At 37.5% G+C, this 19672-nt stretch overlaps 1 protein-coding gene across 4 annotated transcripts; it reads right to left on the bottom strand.

Moving 5' to 3' along the window:
* Positions 1-3607: 3607 nt before the first annotated feature.
* On the bottom strand, positions 3608-19503 carry LOC115926707 (mediator of RNA polymerase II transcription subunit 15-like). Of its 4 annotated transcripts, none has more exons than XM_030991844.1 (12): positions 19362-19503; positions 18522-18751; positions 16934-17032; positions 13896-13949; positions 10783-10859; positions 9659-9804; positions 8961-9140; positions 7852-7991; positions 6778-6998; positions 5921-6099; positions 4845-4943; positions 3608-4400 (listed from the first exon to the last, which is right to left on the bottom strand). In XM_030991844.1, the coding sequence occupies exons 1-12, from the start codon at positions 19390-19392 to the stop codon at positions 4246-4248; spliced, it is 1611 nt and encodes a 536-aa protein (XP_030847704.1). In that variant the 5' UTR covers positions 19393-19503; the 3' UTR covers positions 3608-4245. The 4 variants fall into 4 exon arrangements, with proteins under 4 accessions (XP_030847704.1, XP_030847705.1, XP_030847706.1 ...); XM_030991845.1 differs by having other exon boundaries at positions 7861-7991; XM_030991846.1 differs by lacking the exon at positions 13896-13949.
* Between the last annotated feature and the right edge of the window lie 169 nt (positions 19504-19672).

The following is a 19672-nucleotide window of genomic DNA, read 5'->3' as shown; positions in this document are numbered from 1 at the left end:
ATACGATTGTAAATTCAGTCCCTAATAAATACATAAAACCAAATACTAAGTCAAATTAGTCAATAATGCTATAGGTACAACAGAGATAACACACATAATTACAAAACACACAATTAAAATGCACAATCAGCCTCGACATATTTGATTATGATTTTTTTTGGTATTTCCATGATAAAATGTGATTTTAAAAAAAAGTATATTATGACAGGGTATGAGCGTGAACAAGATTTTTCGATGAAGAAAAAAAAATCTACTCTGAGTTAAAAGGTTCAAATGCATGTTTAGATTTTTCTAAGGATAAACTATACCCGCATTATAACAAATTTAAAGTTTCATTCACTTTACTGTTTATTATTTTATTTTGTCTTTCGACCTCACATCAACCATTCGATGTGTAGGTTCTACCAGCTTTAGGAAAGTATTTTTAGAATGTTCATCTCGTATATACTCATCTCAGTATTCAGCCACGTACGTGTTATACTAAGCTATAGATTGGCATACCGTGAATATTTGCCATGTTTTAAGACGCAGCATTTATGTGCAAGCTTTCAAACTTATGACCAAAAATATCCCGCTATAAAAATCAAGCATTATTGTCGTTAAATGTGTAGGTAATCATACTGCCGCTGTGTACGTATCTATACATGGCTGGTTTGAATGTATGTTTGTATACTTGTTTCGTGAATGATAATGATATACTGATTTATTCCCATTTTTTTTCATGTGGTTTATTTAATTTAATGTACTCGCATGACAGTTTTAGCCCTGTAGCATAACATACAGTCCGTATACAGAAAATGTATTTTGTAGCTTCTGATAACAGAAACGTCCGTGTCGCAGTTGCTTTTGATTGATTCAGAAATACTATGTAATGTAAATTGTTTATCCACATTTCATGTATAACTCTGTATGGTATTAAGATTCAAAATGTAATGCAGTCAGCTAAACTTGTACTATATTTATACGTATACCTCGTATTTGGAGTTTGTTCTATATCTTTCATTGTTTAGGAATATGCCGTTATCAAATTTAAATTGTAAGCTGTTAAGTTATTTGCCTTAGTATACATATGTGTTTCCTTTCAATATATTTCTCTATATACCTGTATGTTTGCATTTAATAAATGCTATTGAATATTTAATGAATAGTGTGATCTGATTTGTCTCCTCTTCTCTCCCCCTCTCTCTCTCCCTTTCTAGTTTTCCATTTTCTCTCTCTCTCCTCTGTCCCACCCCCTCCTTCTCTCTCTTTCTAGTTTTCCATTTTCCTTCTCTCTCTCCTCTTTCTCTCATCCCTCTTTCACTCTCTCCATCTCCTTTCCCTTTCCTCTCTCTCCCCATCTTTCCCCCCATCTTTCCCTCCTTCTTTCCCTATATCTTTCTTTCACTCAAGCATTTCCATCCAAAATTTCTCAACAGACAATACACTTTTCCTGTTTTTACCACAGACCTTTTTGCTACAATGTCCAAGTCCATTAATTCAATTAAGCACTGAATCACAATTTGAATAGATACAAAATTTCCAAAAGCAACACGCATAACACACAGATGTAGTGACTTGTAGTAAAAAGAATTTAATTCTTAAATCATGCAACAAATAACATTTGTTAATTTTTAATTTCAGATCAGTTTTTATACCCTTCACGTTTTGAGTGTTAAATCTGTTCTTAAATGAGATGAAATTCATTTCTTAGTGATTTCCACTAACTTTATTACTTCAGATTTTAAAAAAGAAGAGAAAGGAATACAGTGGATACATTGGGACCATGAAAATTACTTTTTATCTCAGGCATCTTGGCATATCAATGGGTAAATAAATAAATAAATAAAATGAATATCAACCGCTGATATCGGAGCTCTTTATAACGAGTTCAAACTGAACATATGAAGGAAGGTGAACAATAGGTGAAAATATAAACAAGCGTGTTAGACACGTTTGTTTATACACGATTCACAAATATTATGACAAGGTGAGAAAAACATAAGTAAGGGGGAAGGGGCATGTAAGATTGTATTACAAATTGATCATACTATTTCTATAACAAATTCTTACCTTTTCATGAAAATGTATAAAAAAATGCATGGTTACAAGATTTGACACCAAAAGTTTGCTTGAAGATTGATTTGGCAATTAAGGCAATACTTTGATGGTGTGATGAATAAAACAAATTTGGAGGCACGTGATCAGACTTAATGACATGATCTGAATACAATACTTAGCAGTCAGTTATATAGTATGGAATAGCAGCCACAAAAATAATCAACCTAAAGAGATATCCAGAATATTTCACCCTTTCTTTTTTTTTTTTTTCTGGAGATAGAAAGTATCTATCTCCCTACATAGTGCATTAGCCCTTGCTTTCCCAACTTTCTGCTGATATTCACTTCTGGATACATGATACACTATAACTCTAAATAAAGTTGTCCTGGTGCAATTTTGTACATGTCACATTGCATTCCAAGCCAGTACTGTCTAGTAGCTTAACCTTGTCACATCTTTGTATAAATCATGCAAACCAAACACCTCAGAGGCACCTTCAGAATATCTGAAAGTGTTTTTTTTTTTTTTTAATTCAAATAAAATGATGGTTCCAAAAAAAAAATCAATGTGCATTCAATTCAACATGCTAATATAGCACAGCCAGCACAAAATAATATTTCCCGACATGATCTTCATCTGCTTCAATCTCTGTAGCACTGTTCTAATCTCTGACTGCAAAGCCACAAGGCAGGACACCTCCGCAGGTCTCTCTTGCAATGTACAAGATTGCAACGTACTATTAAAGCCCCACTGCACTACTTATAGCTACTTGGCCCTCTATATAGCAAACAATGCCTTATCGGTGCCTGATGGTCCCCCATGATCCCCTTTTTCTTATGTTTAATTGAAAGCTGATTTGATGAGATAACTACCTGTCAGTGACCTTGCAGGGAGGTCTAATCCCCCATGGCCAAACTTGTGCAGACAGGCTTCAAATGTGATATGCACACCTTGTCTTTGAAATGACCAAACCAGCATCTCCTTTTGCTCTGCTCTCTTATGGCATGTTACTCAAGGTGTTCTGTCCTCCTCGATGGCTATCATCAATCTACCCTGCCCATCGACAGTTCCTACACTTGAATTAGGATGTTACTAATCTCCCAATCTCCTAAGACTAGGAACCCATTGCATCTTCGCCCTTGAACACATTACCAAAGCTCTCTTTCCTGGCTTTCCATGTATTTCTAGTTGCCATCATATGGCAGGGCCATCCGTAGATCCAACCTCAGTCTAAGGGAAGTCTTATCCATTACAACCTTGTCTTTTAAACACAGCAAATGCTATCTCCCCCCCCCCATAGCATTTCATATTGCATCACTGGTAGTGGCCATCTTGAGGCACATCTTCATACCCATCTTCACACCCATCTCCTATCTCACAAACTTATCAGTTCATTTCACCTTCAATACTTGCTACAAATGCCATCCCTTTTCCAGCTTTCACGATACTCCTCTACAATATAAAATTTATCTTCTTGTCACAAAGATCTTTCATTTCAATGCATGTTCATCCTTCAACGGACAAATAAAGCAATATCTAATACCCGACTTCATGTCACACATTACGCAGCGATTATCTCAAGGCATGACTCTCTTATAATCCCCTCCTTGTCTAACAAGTTCATTGCAACTCTAGGCTCTTTCACGGAACCTCCTCTAGGATTCTTGTCACTTCTCAAGTATACAATATACTCAAATCTGCCTGTCTCGCAACTTTTCCAGTTCATTAAACCTCTGTCCTTGAACGGAAACATGTAGAGCCATCTGCCGGCGTTCATGTTGTATATCTCGCAGCAATCGTTGAGGATTAACCTCCTATCTTACGCTCATCTTCTTGTCGAACAAATTCAACGCATCTTCTTCATCAAACAAGACAACCTCTTCCTGGCATTCTGGTTGTTACTCTAATGCATTTCGACCCGTTCATCTCACTCATTTTCCAGGCCATTACACGTTTGTCCTTGACGTCCTGAAGCTATCTGCTCATGACGCATCTCTCACGGCGATCATCTAGAGGCAAGACTTTGTTACAACGAGCTCAAATCCACTTCTCACAAATCCATAGCACCTCAGTCCTTCTTTTGCAAATAAAACATCCTCTTCTCAGTATTCCTGTCTCAGTCCTGGCATACAAAGCACCAATCTGCCTGCCCCCAAAACTTCCAGTCCATTAAACTTTCATCCTGTCCATCTGAGGAATATCTGTTCATGTTGCATCTCTTGCAGCGATCATCTTGAGGCAGGACTTCCTGACGCTCATCTCCCAGGCATCGAGGATCTGTGTGAGGGTGTAGCGGTCAGGCATGCGCATGACTTGGTTTTGAAGGGCTGCTTGGACTAGCTTCAGGAAAGGGGTTTGACCTTCGGAAGTAATGAGAAGCAAGAAAGAAAGAAAGAGAGAATGATGACCAAACACGTTCAAATTTAGAAATTAAATATTGGACATTAACGGAAGGTTATTAGAAAGTGATTATCAGGATGTAGGTTTTATCAGAGAAATCACTTTTAGAGACTGAGAGAGAGAGAGAAGTGAGAGAGAGAGAGACAGACAGACAAAGAGAGAGAGAGAGAGAGATGTGTGTGAGAGAGAGGGAAAGAGAGAGATACAGAAAGATGTGAAACAGAGAGAAAAGGTAAAAGAAAGAGAAAAGACGAAGAGTTTGGACAGAAACAGATGTGGAGGTCAGATAGAAAATAGAAAATTTAGAGAAAGAGATAGACACAGAAAGAGAAGGAGTGAGACAGAATTACTCATACATCAAGAGAAAATTAGAACAAATAACAAATACTGATGGTTAAACTCACCATATTCTTGTTGCGAGACGTCATAGTTTGGACTGAGTTCTGGATACTGCTCTGGTATGGCAACGTTGATTGGAGGAACACTCGGCAGATGCTTGTCATCTAGCAGAGGAAATTAAGATCAAAATTGTTCCCGAGGTCATGAAAGCTAATTTTCAATTAATGTAATGAAGCTCCATTTCAATATTTCATTAAAAAAAGGAAATTGTGAAATGTAATTGTGTAATCATTACAAGTTGTGGTATAGTTTCTGTGGGGCAAATTTTAACAATAATAATAATAATAATATAATAATAATTTGTATATAGCGCTTATTACAAATGTCTCTAAGCGCTTTACAGATATACTATTACCCCGGTCATTAGATTCAGTGCTTGCCCGCACACACTGTGTGCACAACAACATAGCAGAATATTGCTGAAAATGCACCAGCATGGTTATGTACAAATGGAACAGTGTTAAAAGAAGGTAACATACAAGTCATGGGCATCACCAAAACATTTTGTGAAATGTCTCAAATTTGCTCATTACACACATTGTCTGTGAGATTCATTTGGCAGATGTGATTCATCTATACATATGAAAACTTGGTGGTAATGGATCGGTTTACTGACACATTCAAATTTACGAATGTTTCTTTCCTAGGGACCTAGTGACGATTTATTCCATTAACCTGTTATTAATGAATTAACTGCAATACTTGGAATCCAGTCTGCATAAATTACTTGTTGCTATGTTGATTAAGCCTCAGACAAGCATTCAGGTTGTCGAGAACAACCTTTTTTTTAAAAGTATGCATATAATTTGAATATGTTAGTAAAGTAGCCTATAGTGTTCAAATTTATTTTCGAACTGTTACCAAACCTGAAAGTCTAAAGCACAATATAAGTCTGGAATATACATATTGTAAAAGCATGATATATGATGAACCCAATCTCGAACAGGTTGCTAATGCCTGAAAATGGAACATTTCACGATTAAAGCCCCACTTAAAGCAAAGAGATGCACCATATAGAAGGAAAAAAAAATATAAAATAAATATTTCCATATATATCATAGATATTTAAATATATTCCTACCTAGTCTGCAAATGAGATGGACATCCTTGCTACTGGTGTGGAACATGGGGTCAAGGTTCACTCGGAACTTAGGGGCAAGACGGGCCACCTCCCCTTGGATGATGTTAGGGATAGCGGTCTGAGTGGTCGGGCTACGGTCATGCTCTGTCTTCAACTTCTTGGCAGGCGGGGATGGGAAACTGAAACAAGGAAACGGAAGCCATGGAAAACAATGACTTTGGGGTTGAAAGCAATAGTTGTAAGGAGAAAATTACATCACATAGAAGCAATTATATACCTCTCTTTAGAAATCTAGCCATCTGATTGGTCAAAATTGGAGTTTTGATTTTAGCCATTCCCGTAAAGAAACGAACAATGCCAGTAACGGTCAATAGTCATGAGTGAGATTCCCTAAAGATTACGGGTACCGGGAAAATAGTAAAATTTTGATGAGATCCCCATTGGTTTACGTATTAAAATTGTCTTTGAGCGAGCGCGGACACCAAACAGCGCTTTTTGTCTGCGATTCCCAAATAATTGTAACTTTCAGTCATCTTTCCAGCGAAGATTGACAGACAGTGTCTCAGAGCTCCTGTGATATTTCAACCAATCTTTACTCAATCAAAGGATAAGGTAAGAATTCTTGGTAGATTTTTGTGTCAATAAAAGACAAATCGACTGCTTTAATATTCGAGGCCTGGCTGTTGGCTCTCAGAGACGTGCACATCCCCTTGAGCCTATAAAACGGCCAGGCTTCTCAAAGCAATCGATATATCTATATAATTTTCGCAACAGGTCTCTTTCTCTCACTCTCTCTCTCCCTCTCCCTCTCCCTCTACGTCACAACAAGCTAACTGATACATGGATTGACCACTCACTGGGATGGGTTCCCTTGCAGGGTCGTCAGGGCGGGGCCAAACGTCCTCTGGAGGGTGTGGTTGATGTAAGGGGAATCGATGTTGGCCTTCACAGCGTCCAAGAGGGGCTGGAACATGTTCGTCTTCCCCATGATCCTCGTGTCCAATGTCGACGTCGCGCTGGCGGACGTGGCTGTTGTCGATGTCCCTGCAGCGGAGGTTGAGTTAGAGGTTGCGAGTTGCTGTATAAGAAGAAAGACAATGATGTTTATTATAAAGGCGCACAAATCTACCTTGCAGTTTCGTTATGATCATCTATGATTCTTGACCTTTTCGACCCCACTATAGAACCCACTGTCATATCTGACAAATCTTATCAGTGCCATTTTCTCCTGTAATAAAACGGTAAATAGATTCAACTTGGGTCCATCTATGCCACATTCATTAACCCCAAACACCCAATATCCCCATAGGGCTAAGAACGTACATTCCTCACCGGCTCAAAGCCCTCCAAGTACTGTTCATATTTGGTAAATTCTCTGCATCTCTCTTCCACTTCATCTAGCTTTCACTACGATCTCCTTCTCTCTTCCCCTTTACCCCCACCCCCCTTCTCTGCACCCCACACCTATTAACATTCTTTGTCTATCCTGCACATGATACAAACTTTTCAATACACATCAGAATCGAGCCCAAATGTGTTTAGTACAGCAAGTGCTTTGAGGCGAAAATGATCATGGCGATAGATATGATGAAACTAATGAATGGAATAAGAATAAGTCGGTGTGAACGTTGATTTCTCACCTGCTCAAAGCCCTCCGGGTACTGCTCACATTTGGTGAGCTGCTGGATATGGAAGGGGATTAAAGTTAAACTAATGAATGGAATAAGAATAAAGCAGTGTGAACATACATTTCTCACCTGCTCAAAGCCCTCCAGGTACTGTTCACACTTGAAGAGTGAGTCTCTTGTTAGGGATGGGATTAGCAATTAACTCTAGCAGATCCTTCATCTTATTATATGATCATGGCGATATGGAGGGGGATTAAAGTTAAACTAATGAAATGAAATAAGAATGAAGCGGTGTGAACGTACATTCCTCACCTGCTCAAAGCCCTCCAGGTACTGTTCACACTTGGTGAGCTGCTGGAGAGTGAGCCTCTTGTTAGGGTTGGGGTTGGCAATGATCTCCAGCAGACCCTTCATCTTATTTACATCGGTTGCGCTGAGTCCACCTACAAAACATTAAAGATATAGAAGATTGTATAACGTATAATCTGTTCTATGAATGTTCTCAATTTTTTCAGTCGAAGAGTAAGTACATTACTACATACAAGTTAACTGAGTTTATTGGTTCATGTTATTCAGTTCCACCCAACGCCAGGATTACAAGTTATAATAAATCGTTGCATTTGATTGGCTGAGAGCAAATTTCTCACAGAAATTTAGCATTCGGTATTGATACAAGGTTTTACGAAATAGGGCCCTGGGATCCATTTCACAAGGCCTTTTTATCAATGACAAATGACAAAAATCAGTGACAAATCTGCTGATAACCAATCAGAAGCAAGGATTTCAGTAGCTCATAACAGAAAACTTTAATTGGTCACTGATAACAAATTTACCGTAAATAACGTTGTATAAACCGCCCTCGTGTATTAACCGCACCCCTCTTTTTCGCCCTTAAAAAAAAAAAAAAAAAAAAAAAAAAACTTTTTTTTTTTTTTTTTTTTTTGCCGAGATTTTTTTTTGTTTTGTGTAAGATCATTACGGTACTGTAAATTAAAAAACAGTAGGGACCTAGGATAGAACCTTGTGGTACACCATGTAATAGAAGAAAAATTGGAGGAATTATTATTATAAACTACATATTGAGATCTATCAGAAAGATTACTTTCAAACCAAGATGACAGACAAATTTGAGTGTTGTTCTAGTTTCCGAGTGGTGAGTCAACACACCGATTACCGAGCTGGGAGACATTGCCAGGCATAGCGCCAGGTGGAGGGGCATAAATTGAAACTTTAAATTTTTTTTTTTTTTTTTTTTTTTTTTTTTTTTTTTTTTTTTTGGTGTACCGTGTATAAACCGCACCCCCGACTTTGAATTTTTTTCGGCGGCAAAAAAGTGCGGTTTATACACCGTTATATACGGTAATGAAAACAGGGCCTCGGTGTAATGAGATACCAGAATAAACGACTCTTACCGGACTCCTCTCTGTTGCTGTTGGCCAGGATGGTCTTCTTCAAGGGTTCAATGTACTTTGAGAGGAACCTCATCTTCTCCTGGTAGGCAATCAGCTCTGCCTGGCCCTGGTTGGACCCCGGTCCACCTCTCATTCCTCCCCCGGGGCTGGGGTTGATGCTCCCCACTGATGCTGGATTACCTGTAGATGATACCAAAGGATGTTTAACATACACATCTACTGACGAGATGAACCAGAAATGTTCACAATATGAAAATGTTTGTGAATTTGTAAAAAATTGTTGTTGTATCAGTTGTTATTCACTTATTCCATCACTTACTAATTAAACTTTCATGAATATGAACCAGTCCGAAATTCGGGATCACTTCATACATGCATACATTTTTGGTTTTATTGTAGAACATAGGGGGTCTTGGTACTAGGGGCAGGAGGAAGAATGAAGAAAAAGATGGGAAATGAGCGAGTTTGAAAAAAATTGGGGGAGTAGAGCAGGAAGGCAAATGTAATGGTAGGAAGAAGGTACATTTAGATAGTAACACAAAATGCAAAGCAGCATGGGAAGAAAAATTAAATTATATCAGGTTCATGCGAAATATTCTTGCTCTTCGCTGGAGCCACATTGAGTAACTGACTTGAAAGAGTCGCTTTCAAGGAATACCCTCACCCTCACACATAACAATGCTGACCACCCCTCTCACCTGGTGTATTGAGTGTGCTGCTGGGGGAAGGTACACTGGGAGGGCCTCCTCTCTGGGAGCCTGCACTTGCTGGGGAGGGGATGGAGAGGCCCTGAGGGGAGGGTGATGGTTGTAAATAGCTGGCTGGGGAATGCATGGCGTTGGATCTGTCATAGGGAGAGGAATAAGAAATCTGGATTATCTAATGAATTTATGTTATGCTCTCTTGACAAAGGTTAACATATGTAAATCTAAAACCCTCTTGATCATCTTATCTGTAACTCTTCTCCATAATACCTCCAGCACTATTTGTGTCATCTTTATAATCATCATTATAACCATAAGCACTTCTACTGGTACCATAACCATCATCATCATCACTACCACTGTCATCACAGTTATATCATCATCATCACCATATTCATCAGTACTTATGTCATCATCATTATTATTAATGCCATTATTGACATCACTGTCGTCATCATGAACCTCATCATCAACACCATCAGTTATATCATCATTATGTAATCATCATTGCATCACCATATTCATCATCATCACCATTTTCATAATCATCATTATGTAATCATCATTGCATCACCATATTCATCATCATCACCATTTTCATAATCATCATTATGTAATCATCATTGCATCACCATATTCATCATCATCACCATTTTCATAATCATCATTATGTAATCATCATTGCATCACCATATTCATCATCATCACCATTTTCATAATCATCATTATGTAATCATCATTGCATCACCATATTCATCATCATCACCATTTTCATAATCACCATCACCATCATCACCATCATCACCACCACAATCATTAACAGTAAGACCATTAACATCACCATCATCTTCATCATAATCACCATCACCATCATCACCATCATCACCACCACAATCATTAACAGTAACACCATTAACATCACCATCATCTTCATCATAATCACTATCATCATTATCATCACCATCATCAACAGTAACACCATTATTATCTTCATCATAATCATCATGACATTACCAAAATCGACCCTCCAATTTCCCTATTCCAAACTTAGCCTACATCAGTATCACCTTCACAACTACCATCATCATCATCACCATGACAACTGCATCTTCTCTTACCCTGGAGCTGATCCCTGCTGAGTTGGCTGAGCTGGTGACGGCTGCTGTCTATACACCGGGGAATCTGTCACGACAGACTACAATCCAAACAAAAAGGAAAAACGGTTAAAGAATCGACTGTATACGCTGTTTATTTTCGTGTGATTAATTTTTCGCGCTGAGCGACCCTAAAACATATATGCACAGGTTCTTAAATTTGCGTTGCATGCAATTCAGCCCATTCAAAACACGCATAAGAAGTCATGCTTATATTTTCGTGAGTTCTAAAATAGGAGCTTGCCGATCTGAGCGCGAAATCTGCGAAAATCAATGTACCGCAAACATTTCTACGTTTCAGGTAATGCATTAGAACAAACAAAAAATGGTGGATTTACTATGATGAAGTTTAGCATTGGATAATATTATGCCGATGGTTCATGAGTGATATTAAGATTATTAGTGTCCATGCATCACATGATGTTAGAAACTAATAAGAAAGGTGATCATTAAATGATAAACCCAACTCATAAGGGTACTAAAAGCTCCACAATCCATTTTCACATCTAAAAGAATATTCTGCCCATTTCTTATAGCGATTATAAACTTGTGTGCACTGTAAAATGGTGATTCACTATGATGAAGTTTAGCATTGGATGATATTATACCAATGGTGGTTGCGTGATATTAAGATTAATAGTTTCCCATGCACCACATGATGTTAAAAACTAACAAGAAAGATAAATATTAAATGAACATTTCTCATAGTGATTATTTATTTGTGTGCACCTGAAATGGATGGTCTCTATAAGTACTGTGGTTTTATTATTTTTCATCTGTTTATGCTTAGAATAAACAGGCCCCAATAAGGGACTTCTGGAGAGAAAAATAGTGCACATCAAGGCTAAAACTGGTACTGTAAATCTGTTACTTTAAATATCACTAGCTTTTATTTACACTACACTAAAAAGAAGGCAACCTGTAAAAATACAATAAGAAAAAATACAACAAGTCTTGTACGAATGTTGTGACATGCACTGAACATGAGAAAATGTGAAACAGTTTGATCAAAGAGACTAAAATAAGAATTGATTCAATGTTAAAATCTGCAGAAAAGTGCAGCATGCAGTGACAAGGTGCAACATACACTAGTGATGCAGTGCTGTATGATAGAGTGAAAGTGAAATTTACACTAACGTAGAATGCACAAATAATAAAATCGAAACCATTTAAGAGAAGTAAATCTGACCAAGAAATCGTTGGACATGTAATTATTACGAGATGAGACACTTCATTAACTTAGCTTTGAAGTGCTTAAACAAGTTTGAAAAGGATTGCAGTAATAAAATAAGGCAGAAAGGAGTAAAACAAAATCACAACAAAAAAGAAAAATCATATTGAAAGAAATACTTAAGGTGAGACTATGAACAAAGCAAGAATTAAGTTAGGAAAGAAAATAAATGATGTTGTCATCAAGTAACATAACATTATTTCAGCCGAAGTTAAAATAATATTGAACATTTTTTCATGCCTGTTTAATTACTTTATATATCGTTGAACATATAATGATATTAAATCATTTTGTAGGATTGTTTGCAAATTGTGCATTAACAAAAATAACTTCCATGGCGTTACCTTTTTAAAAATTTGTTCAAATACATAACGTGTTTTCTACATCTCTCTAGCAAACTTAGATATGTTGCTCTTTCAAGTTACATGGTAAGCGGTTCATCAGATGATTCTGATATCTTAACAATATCTGAAAATGGATTTATGACTAACTCTGATTTAAAATGTATTTCAAAAGGTTTTCATTTTCAAGAAAGAAAAAAAAATACAATCTTAATAGCAGTGAAAAAATACAAATAAAACTTCATATTCAGGACTAGATCCATGATGAATTGCACAAAAGACAGTAATTATCCATGCTTTTGACTACCTTGGACTTCAATATATTGTTTCAAAGTGAAGAGTTGGAGTTACACCTCTCATAATACAATTTACATTTCTACATAAAACATTCACAGAGTGGACAAACTTTCATCCATTCTTGCAATAAGTACACTTAAAAGTAATGTCTACCCGTTGCCCTATATTTAGAATAATTTCATGCCTCAACATATGTGCACTATATATTTACTCGCTGGGCAGCATTCTTGTGGTTTACTCATGAAACATTCATACAAACATGATACATGATATGAATGAACCAAAGAACATTCCGTTTCATGACAATCCATTCCACAAACTAAAATGACTCATGAATTCAACTTGAATATGGGTACTATGTATATTTTATAGAGGGCAAAAATGCAATGGCGGTGACAATGCTTTAGAATAGTGTAATTCCATTGACATGACTTTCTGATCGTGATAGGTATGATTTTATTTAATTGTTATCTTCACTATCATTTCGTCATTTTTCACATTAAAAATGGCTTAATTTACTACCTCTTTATATCACTAAATCTGAAGTTTATATCAAATGTAAGAGTGCTTATCTATATGTGTGCATAACACTTGAACACATCATTAAATGATCAATTTAATTGCATATTTACCATTAAAATTGAATACTATTTAATATTCATCATATCAGTGCATGAGACACAATAGCAAAGCATGATACTATCATATGTTGTAATGGTTAGATAGATGAACGATGCATCTATAGTTATGTGTGTGAGGATGGGCTGATGGGGGAGGGGAGGGTGGAGGGTGGTTACATGCAGGGGAAAACCATGTCAATCTACTAACAACAGGCACTAACTTGTGCATGACAACATTGCTTATATTAAAAATATCAAAAAATGATTGTACTTATATGGTCATGAGTGTGGGCAACAGGCCGAGGTTAGGTATCATGATCATGATTACTATTACATTAATTCATAACAATATGGGGATGTGGTGGGGAGGGGGGAAATGAGGAGTCCGTGCTATTTCTACTTACATTACGATCAGACCAAAAATAAAAAATAATAAAACAAGACCTGACAAGACATTAAACCGCATGGTATCCATGATTTTCAACAACTATATACACAGGCTGACTAGATTTGATACAAACCTGCAGTTGACTAGCAATGGTGAATGGGTTAAATAGTTAACTGGTTAAAACATGACTAGTTACACACCTGAGGGGACATCATGTAGGGATAGCCACCATAAGGAGACATAGGTGCCCTGGACTGCGGGGTATAAAGCAGCAGATTAAATAGTGATTGCGGTTAATAGGCTTCTAATAGTTGACGGCTTGGGTCACAACTCATTTGTTTCTATGACAATAGGCTTGTTCATAAACAAACAATTCTCAGAATTCTTAGAATGAGGAGGGTCTTAATTTAATCCTTTAATCCTAACGACAATCATTCCACATTTAGTGGTTTGGGGTGATAACTTTTGATTCAAAGCCCTATAAAATATACCAGATGCATGAGTAAAAGGAGCAAAATTTTCTGCACACACTGCATCAATTTTTATTTCAAGACCATATTGTGTTTGATGGCAAGTATTTCAAAAAGGAAAATAAGCTTTAAAACCCTTAAATTGGCAAAAACATTGAGAGATTCAAAACGATGTTTTTTATCGAAATTGAGCATTTAAAAAACTTTTTGATAACATACTCGGCTTTTCTCACCCACCTATTAATGTTTTCAGAGATATTTCAGTTTATTTTAACAATGTAGGAACAAAAGAAATGTATTATTGTTGCCAATCTAAAGAACAATTTGTGATCAACTTAGCCCTCAAAATGTATCCTGTACTGAAAAAATAGTGAGATCTGAATCACGATTCAAACCTCAGTTTTACTTTGCGTGTGAACTGGCCTATTGTCCCTAGTTTTCATCCCATTTGATCTAATGTTAGGGTTAGTTCTCATGGGTTACACTTATTATTGCTTCAACTCCATCATTGTACATCTTCTGAGTATTCCATCAAACAAAGTATCAATAATTACTGGTGTTCTTATTTAGTTATAGAAATTTGCCCAAACTACAATAAACATTTGCAGAAACTTAATTTATTACACATATCAAAGTAACCTTTGGCTACACAAAGCAGGAAAAAAAAAGGATAATTTGTTATTTCATTCTAGAGTTCTCAGTCATTGGACCCAATTAGGTTTGTGTAATTTGTTGCACATTTACATATATCATAAATATCATAAAAGATACAATGATAAATTTCTTTAGCAGTCTTTTCAAAAAGTGCATATTCTTGAGAATTTACTTTAAACGCTGTTTAATTACAAATACAAAATAAACTTGAAACCTCTTCAATGGAAACTTTCGGTCGAGAAAATAAGACTATGAAAGTTATATTGTAGAAAAAAACCTGCATGTTACCATTTAGTATTGCCATACCCAAAACCTCAGGCTATTATATGCTGGGTTGAAAAGTGTAGATTGTTAAAGGTCAGAAATATAGTGATGTGATTAGACGGTGATGAATGACAGATGGAGAAATCATTCTGAAAAACAAGCTCTATATAAATATTCTAGCTTGAAATGAACCTTTTGCAACACTTGTCAAGACAGTTAACAATTGCACAAATCAATCATTTCTAAAAAGATGGCTGTAAGAATGAAATAGAGGTTAAATGAATAAACATGTTAGCAAAGCTAGAGGTCAAGACTGGTTTGATATTTAAATTCACAGCAAAACATTCATGTAAGAAGAAAATATAAACACTGCTATGAACAAAGAGGAGGTACACTGCAATATTTATGCACACAAATATACACACTATTTGCAGATCCTTTCAGTACAGAGTTCATAATAACAAATAGATGAATACATGGGACCATATGTTAAAGTGGAAAGAGTATTGAATTACTCTAACTTTTGGATTGATGAATGGACAGGGTACGATTGGGGTTAGAATGGGGCAATATGAAGAAAGACGGGGTCAGAATCACGAAATTGGATCTGTAAATGACTAGGTACTAAAAAGTCTTATTGCTAGTATCAAAGGAGAATAAGTTATACATGCATTAGAATTTATACATGTAAACAGTGAAAGAGATATATTATGATGGGTGAATATGGTAACGAAATAACAACAGGTATCAATTAAAGGGTATGGTTCCATTGGAAACATATTTAGCACAGGTGAAGTCTGAAGAGTTTGTGCGAACGAATATGAATTAAATTCTAGACTGATAAAATGCTAGTTACCTAATAGGAATGTTTGAAGATAGTTAACATGAAGGAAAATTAATGAATGAGGTTTAAAACAGGACTCAACATTTGAATGAATGATTAATTAATGAACATAGGATATGTACAGAATGTTTCAAAATAACATGGTCAGGGAGGGACCCGGGGAAGGTGACAGATGATTAATTAATCAGGGTTAGGTTAGGGTTAGGGTTAGGGTCAGAGTTAGGGTTAGGATTGCGGTTAACGCTACAATTATGGTCAGGGCTACGTATAGGGTTTTAGGTTTAGTCTTTGGGTAGGTTTACAAAATGATGGCAGAGAGACTGTTGCCGGAGCAGGGGGGGGGGGGGGGGGGGGGGGGGTTTAACATTTTAAATCGGGCCAAAAATTTCGCAACGACTCAGCCAGCCGCTGAATAAGCGGGGGGGGGGGGGGGGGGGTAAGAGGGGACACTTTTTTGGTCTCAAAGTTTGAAAATTTGACATTTTGCTCCGTTGGGGGGGGGGGGGGGGTAAGGTCAACCTTTTTAGGTCAGCCATTGGTATAATTTTTTTTTTTTTTTTTTTTAAATTAAAAAAACAAACAAAGGGGGGGGGGGGTTTCCTCCAAAATACACACATAAAAAATCCCCCCCCCCCCTGCGTACGCGCCTTAGCCGGAGCATGTGTCATGGATTCCTTGTAGGGATTATAGACAGTTATTAAAGGAACCTGATGATAACAACACCCATTAAACTTCTAGGTGTGACACTCTATACTTGCTCGTACCTAAATGTAGGGTGGAGCAGAGTACTTGAGATCGGGGTTAGGGTCAGTGTTAGGTTTATGGTCAAGGTTAGGGTTAGTGTCGAAGAAAAGAATTTGGTTAGGTTTACAAAATGACATCTGAGAAACTGTTGACGGAGCATGTGTCATAGAACCCTTGACGGGATTGCAGAGAGATCAGTAAAGTGTCCGGCCGATACCAACACACATTACTACACTTCTAGGCGGACTACCACCATTCTTACCTGTATGGGCGGGGTGGACTGGACCGGGTAAGAGCGGGGTACTTGAGCCCGGGGCGGGATCGGGGCCTGGGGCTTTTGGCCCTGCATCACCATAGTATTCTACCAACACAACAAAACAATGATTACAGATGCATACATGTACAAGCAATACAAGACGAACAGACTATGTCTAAGCCACAAGCAAAGTATAATACAATGCAGACCTCCACTGATGTCGTTTTAATAATTGGAGACTACATTCATAGGTTTCCCTTTAAAGGTACTATGTCCCATTTGCAGGCCCAAAAAATGAAAAGGTTAAATTCTAACAGCATTTGAAAGATAATACTAATTTATAACGTCCCTAGGGGGGGGGGGGGGGCTTGTACCATTGTACCGGATGGTCGTACGTTTTATGCTGCGCAAAGATTCAATCAGTTTAATTTTGGCCATTACAAGAAGTGGGTTATTGATGTAGACAAATGCTCATGTACCCTTTACAGCTCATTTTATGTTTGTTAATACCAAAGATGAAAAAAGCCAGTCAGTCACTCAAATGAAGTCTAGCAAGTAAACTGGTTTCCCTGCATAATTTGAATATTAGGACACTGCTAATGTTTAAATTTCACAGATAGGACATACATGACATATTCATAATTCATGCAAAGTTCTACAGAATTTTATGTTGGCTGCAAAAGGGACATAGTATCCTAAAGAACACATTTAAGGTTGTTAAACACATTTTGATAAAAACACAATACACCCTTTCACGGTTAAGGCCGCCATTTTAATTTGCGAGTAAACATTGCGTCATCAATGTTTTCAGATGCGCATGTATTGTTGCATCACTGCCTACGCTGTGCGCTCACATCATATTGACATCGGCGCCATTTTAAATTACGAGTAAACAACTTTGTTTACTTGTAATTTAATGTCAGCGCTTGCACACTCTTGTAACCGTGAAAGGTTGTTTTGCATTTGTGAGATTTATGTCTAGTCTTAATCTGAAATATGGTTGAGTTTCCTGATTTGAAACACAGAAATGAGTGACAAAATAATGTTCAATTTATTTTGTCATGACATGGATAGACATTTCAGCAAAACAATGGCATTGATCACGAGTCTAAAACGATGACAATCTAAAAGCAAATGAATAAAATGAAATTTGGATCTAATTCAATTTTTACAGGGATTGTTTCAACATTTTATGGGTACAGTCACGTTTACATCGCCAAAATTATCAGAGCATTTAGTCTAGGGTTGCCTTGTTGGTCTATGTGTCTAAACCAAAAGGTTATAACCTTCATCTTTGCTAACATAGTGTTTAAAAAAAAGGAGAAGAAAAAAGCCTTGTTCTTACAGGACACAGCAAACTGACCCTACTGGAAATGGACTTGGTCTTGGGCGAGCAGGACCAAATGTGGAAATGGACTCGGTCTTGGGCGAGTAAGAACAGATGTGGAAATGGACTTGGTCTTTGATGAGTAGGACCATATGTAGAAATGGACTTGGTCTTGGGTGAGTAGGACCAGATGTGGAAATGGACTTGTGAGAGTAAAACAAGATGTGGAAATAGAGTTGGTCTTGAGTGAGTAGGACCAGGACTTACCTGAAAGTTCTGCTGTGGTCTTACCATCTGGTTCATCTGCTGCTGTGGCATCATGTTGTTCTGGGACATGTTGTTCTGGGGCATGCCCATCTGGCCCCCGCCCTGCTGCTGCATGCCGTGCATCTGGTTTGGACCCCCCTGGGGACCCACGGGCATGCCACCAGTCTGGGGCTGAGGGGTCATGTTTCCACCCCCTCCCGGAGGACCTGGAAAGCCAGTTTGTTGCATTCCTGGAAATGACAAGAAAATAATGATAATAATTTGGAAATCCACATCACATACAAATATAACTATCACCAATTGGTTAACAAATGTCATTCATATTTTCTACAGTTTTTAATACTTTCATTGCTGTAGGTAGTTTTAAAAGCAAATTCTTCATATTGTGTAAAATGGTCCTAGCAAAGAAATGCATGTTTTTATCTAAAAATTCAAAAAGGGATCAAGAATTTTCAAGTCAAATATTATGCCATGGTATCTGTATCGAGATGAAGATAGGACAATGATCTTATAAAATGTTAACCTGTTACATTAAATAACACATTTCAAACAAGCTTTGAAAACTTGGAGCACCTCTACGGTCATGTAAGGGTAAATTTTCCTCACATTACATGCAAAATAACATCACTCTGAATTAGCTTTGGTTAATGATGCAGCCCCTTCCATTAAAGGGACTTGGTAACATTGTTTGGATGAGAGAAAATGGTGCTAAGGTAGTGACTTCAATGCTAGATGTACAATAAAAGATCATCTGAAATTTTGAGTGAAATGGACCATTGTTAATGATAAAAATTGGGAAAACTGATCTTCACTTTTTTAAAAAATCTGCTCAACCCCTACCTCCGACTGCCCCTCCCTGGTAGTGGGGCATCTGGGAAGGTTGTTGCTGGGACTGTTGTGTCTGCCCGCCTGCTGTGAGACGCCCTGATGCATGCCACCAGAGCCTGGAGCCATCCCACCCCCACCGGGCTGGCTGGGGTTACTCATGAGCTTCTGAAGGTTCTGGAGCTGCTGCTGCTGACGCTGGTCCATCAGATTGCCCCCTGGAATCAACACAGAGCAGAATGTTTAATGGGACTTTGAAGAAGTTGACAAAGTTGTTTAAAGGCATCGTTTAACAATGTTAAATCTGACATGCACAGCCCTACGTG

The sequence above is a fragment of the Strongylocentrotus purpuratus genome, unplaced genomic scaffold (genome assembly GCF_000002235.5).
Source record: "Strongylocentrotus purpuratus isolate Spur 01 unplaced genomic scaffold, Spur_5.0 spur5_scaffold_2, whole genome shotgun sequence".
NCBI classification, from domain to species: Eukaryota; Metazoa; Echinodermata; class Echinoidea; order Camarodonta; family Strongylocentrotidae; genus Strongylocentrotus; species Strongylocentrotus purpuratus.
This window is presented reverse-complemented; position numbering and strand designations above follow the sequence as displayed.

Excerpts from the sequence above, each read along its gene's own strand:
- LOC115926707 (XM_030991844.1), bottom strand. The coding sequence starts at position 19,392 with ATGCCCCACTACCAGGGAGGGGCAGTCGGAG. Across the intron at positions 9,805-10,782 it reads CAGCAGGGATCAGCTCCAGG|ATCCAACGCCATGCATTCCC; the intron begins GTAAGAGAAGAT and ends TCCCTATGACAG. Across the intron at positions 4,401-4,844 it reads CGTCTCGCAACAAGAATATG|GTCAAACCCCTTTCCTGAAG; the intron begins GTGAGTTTAACC and ends TTACTTCCGAAG.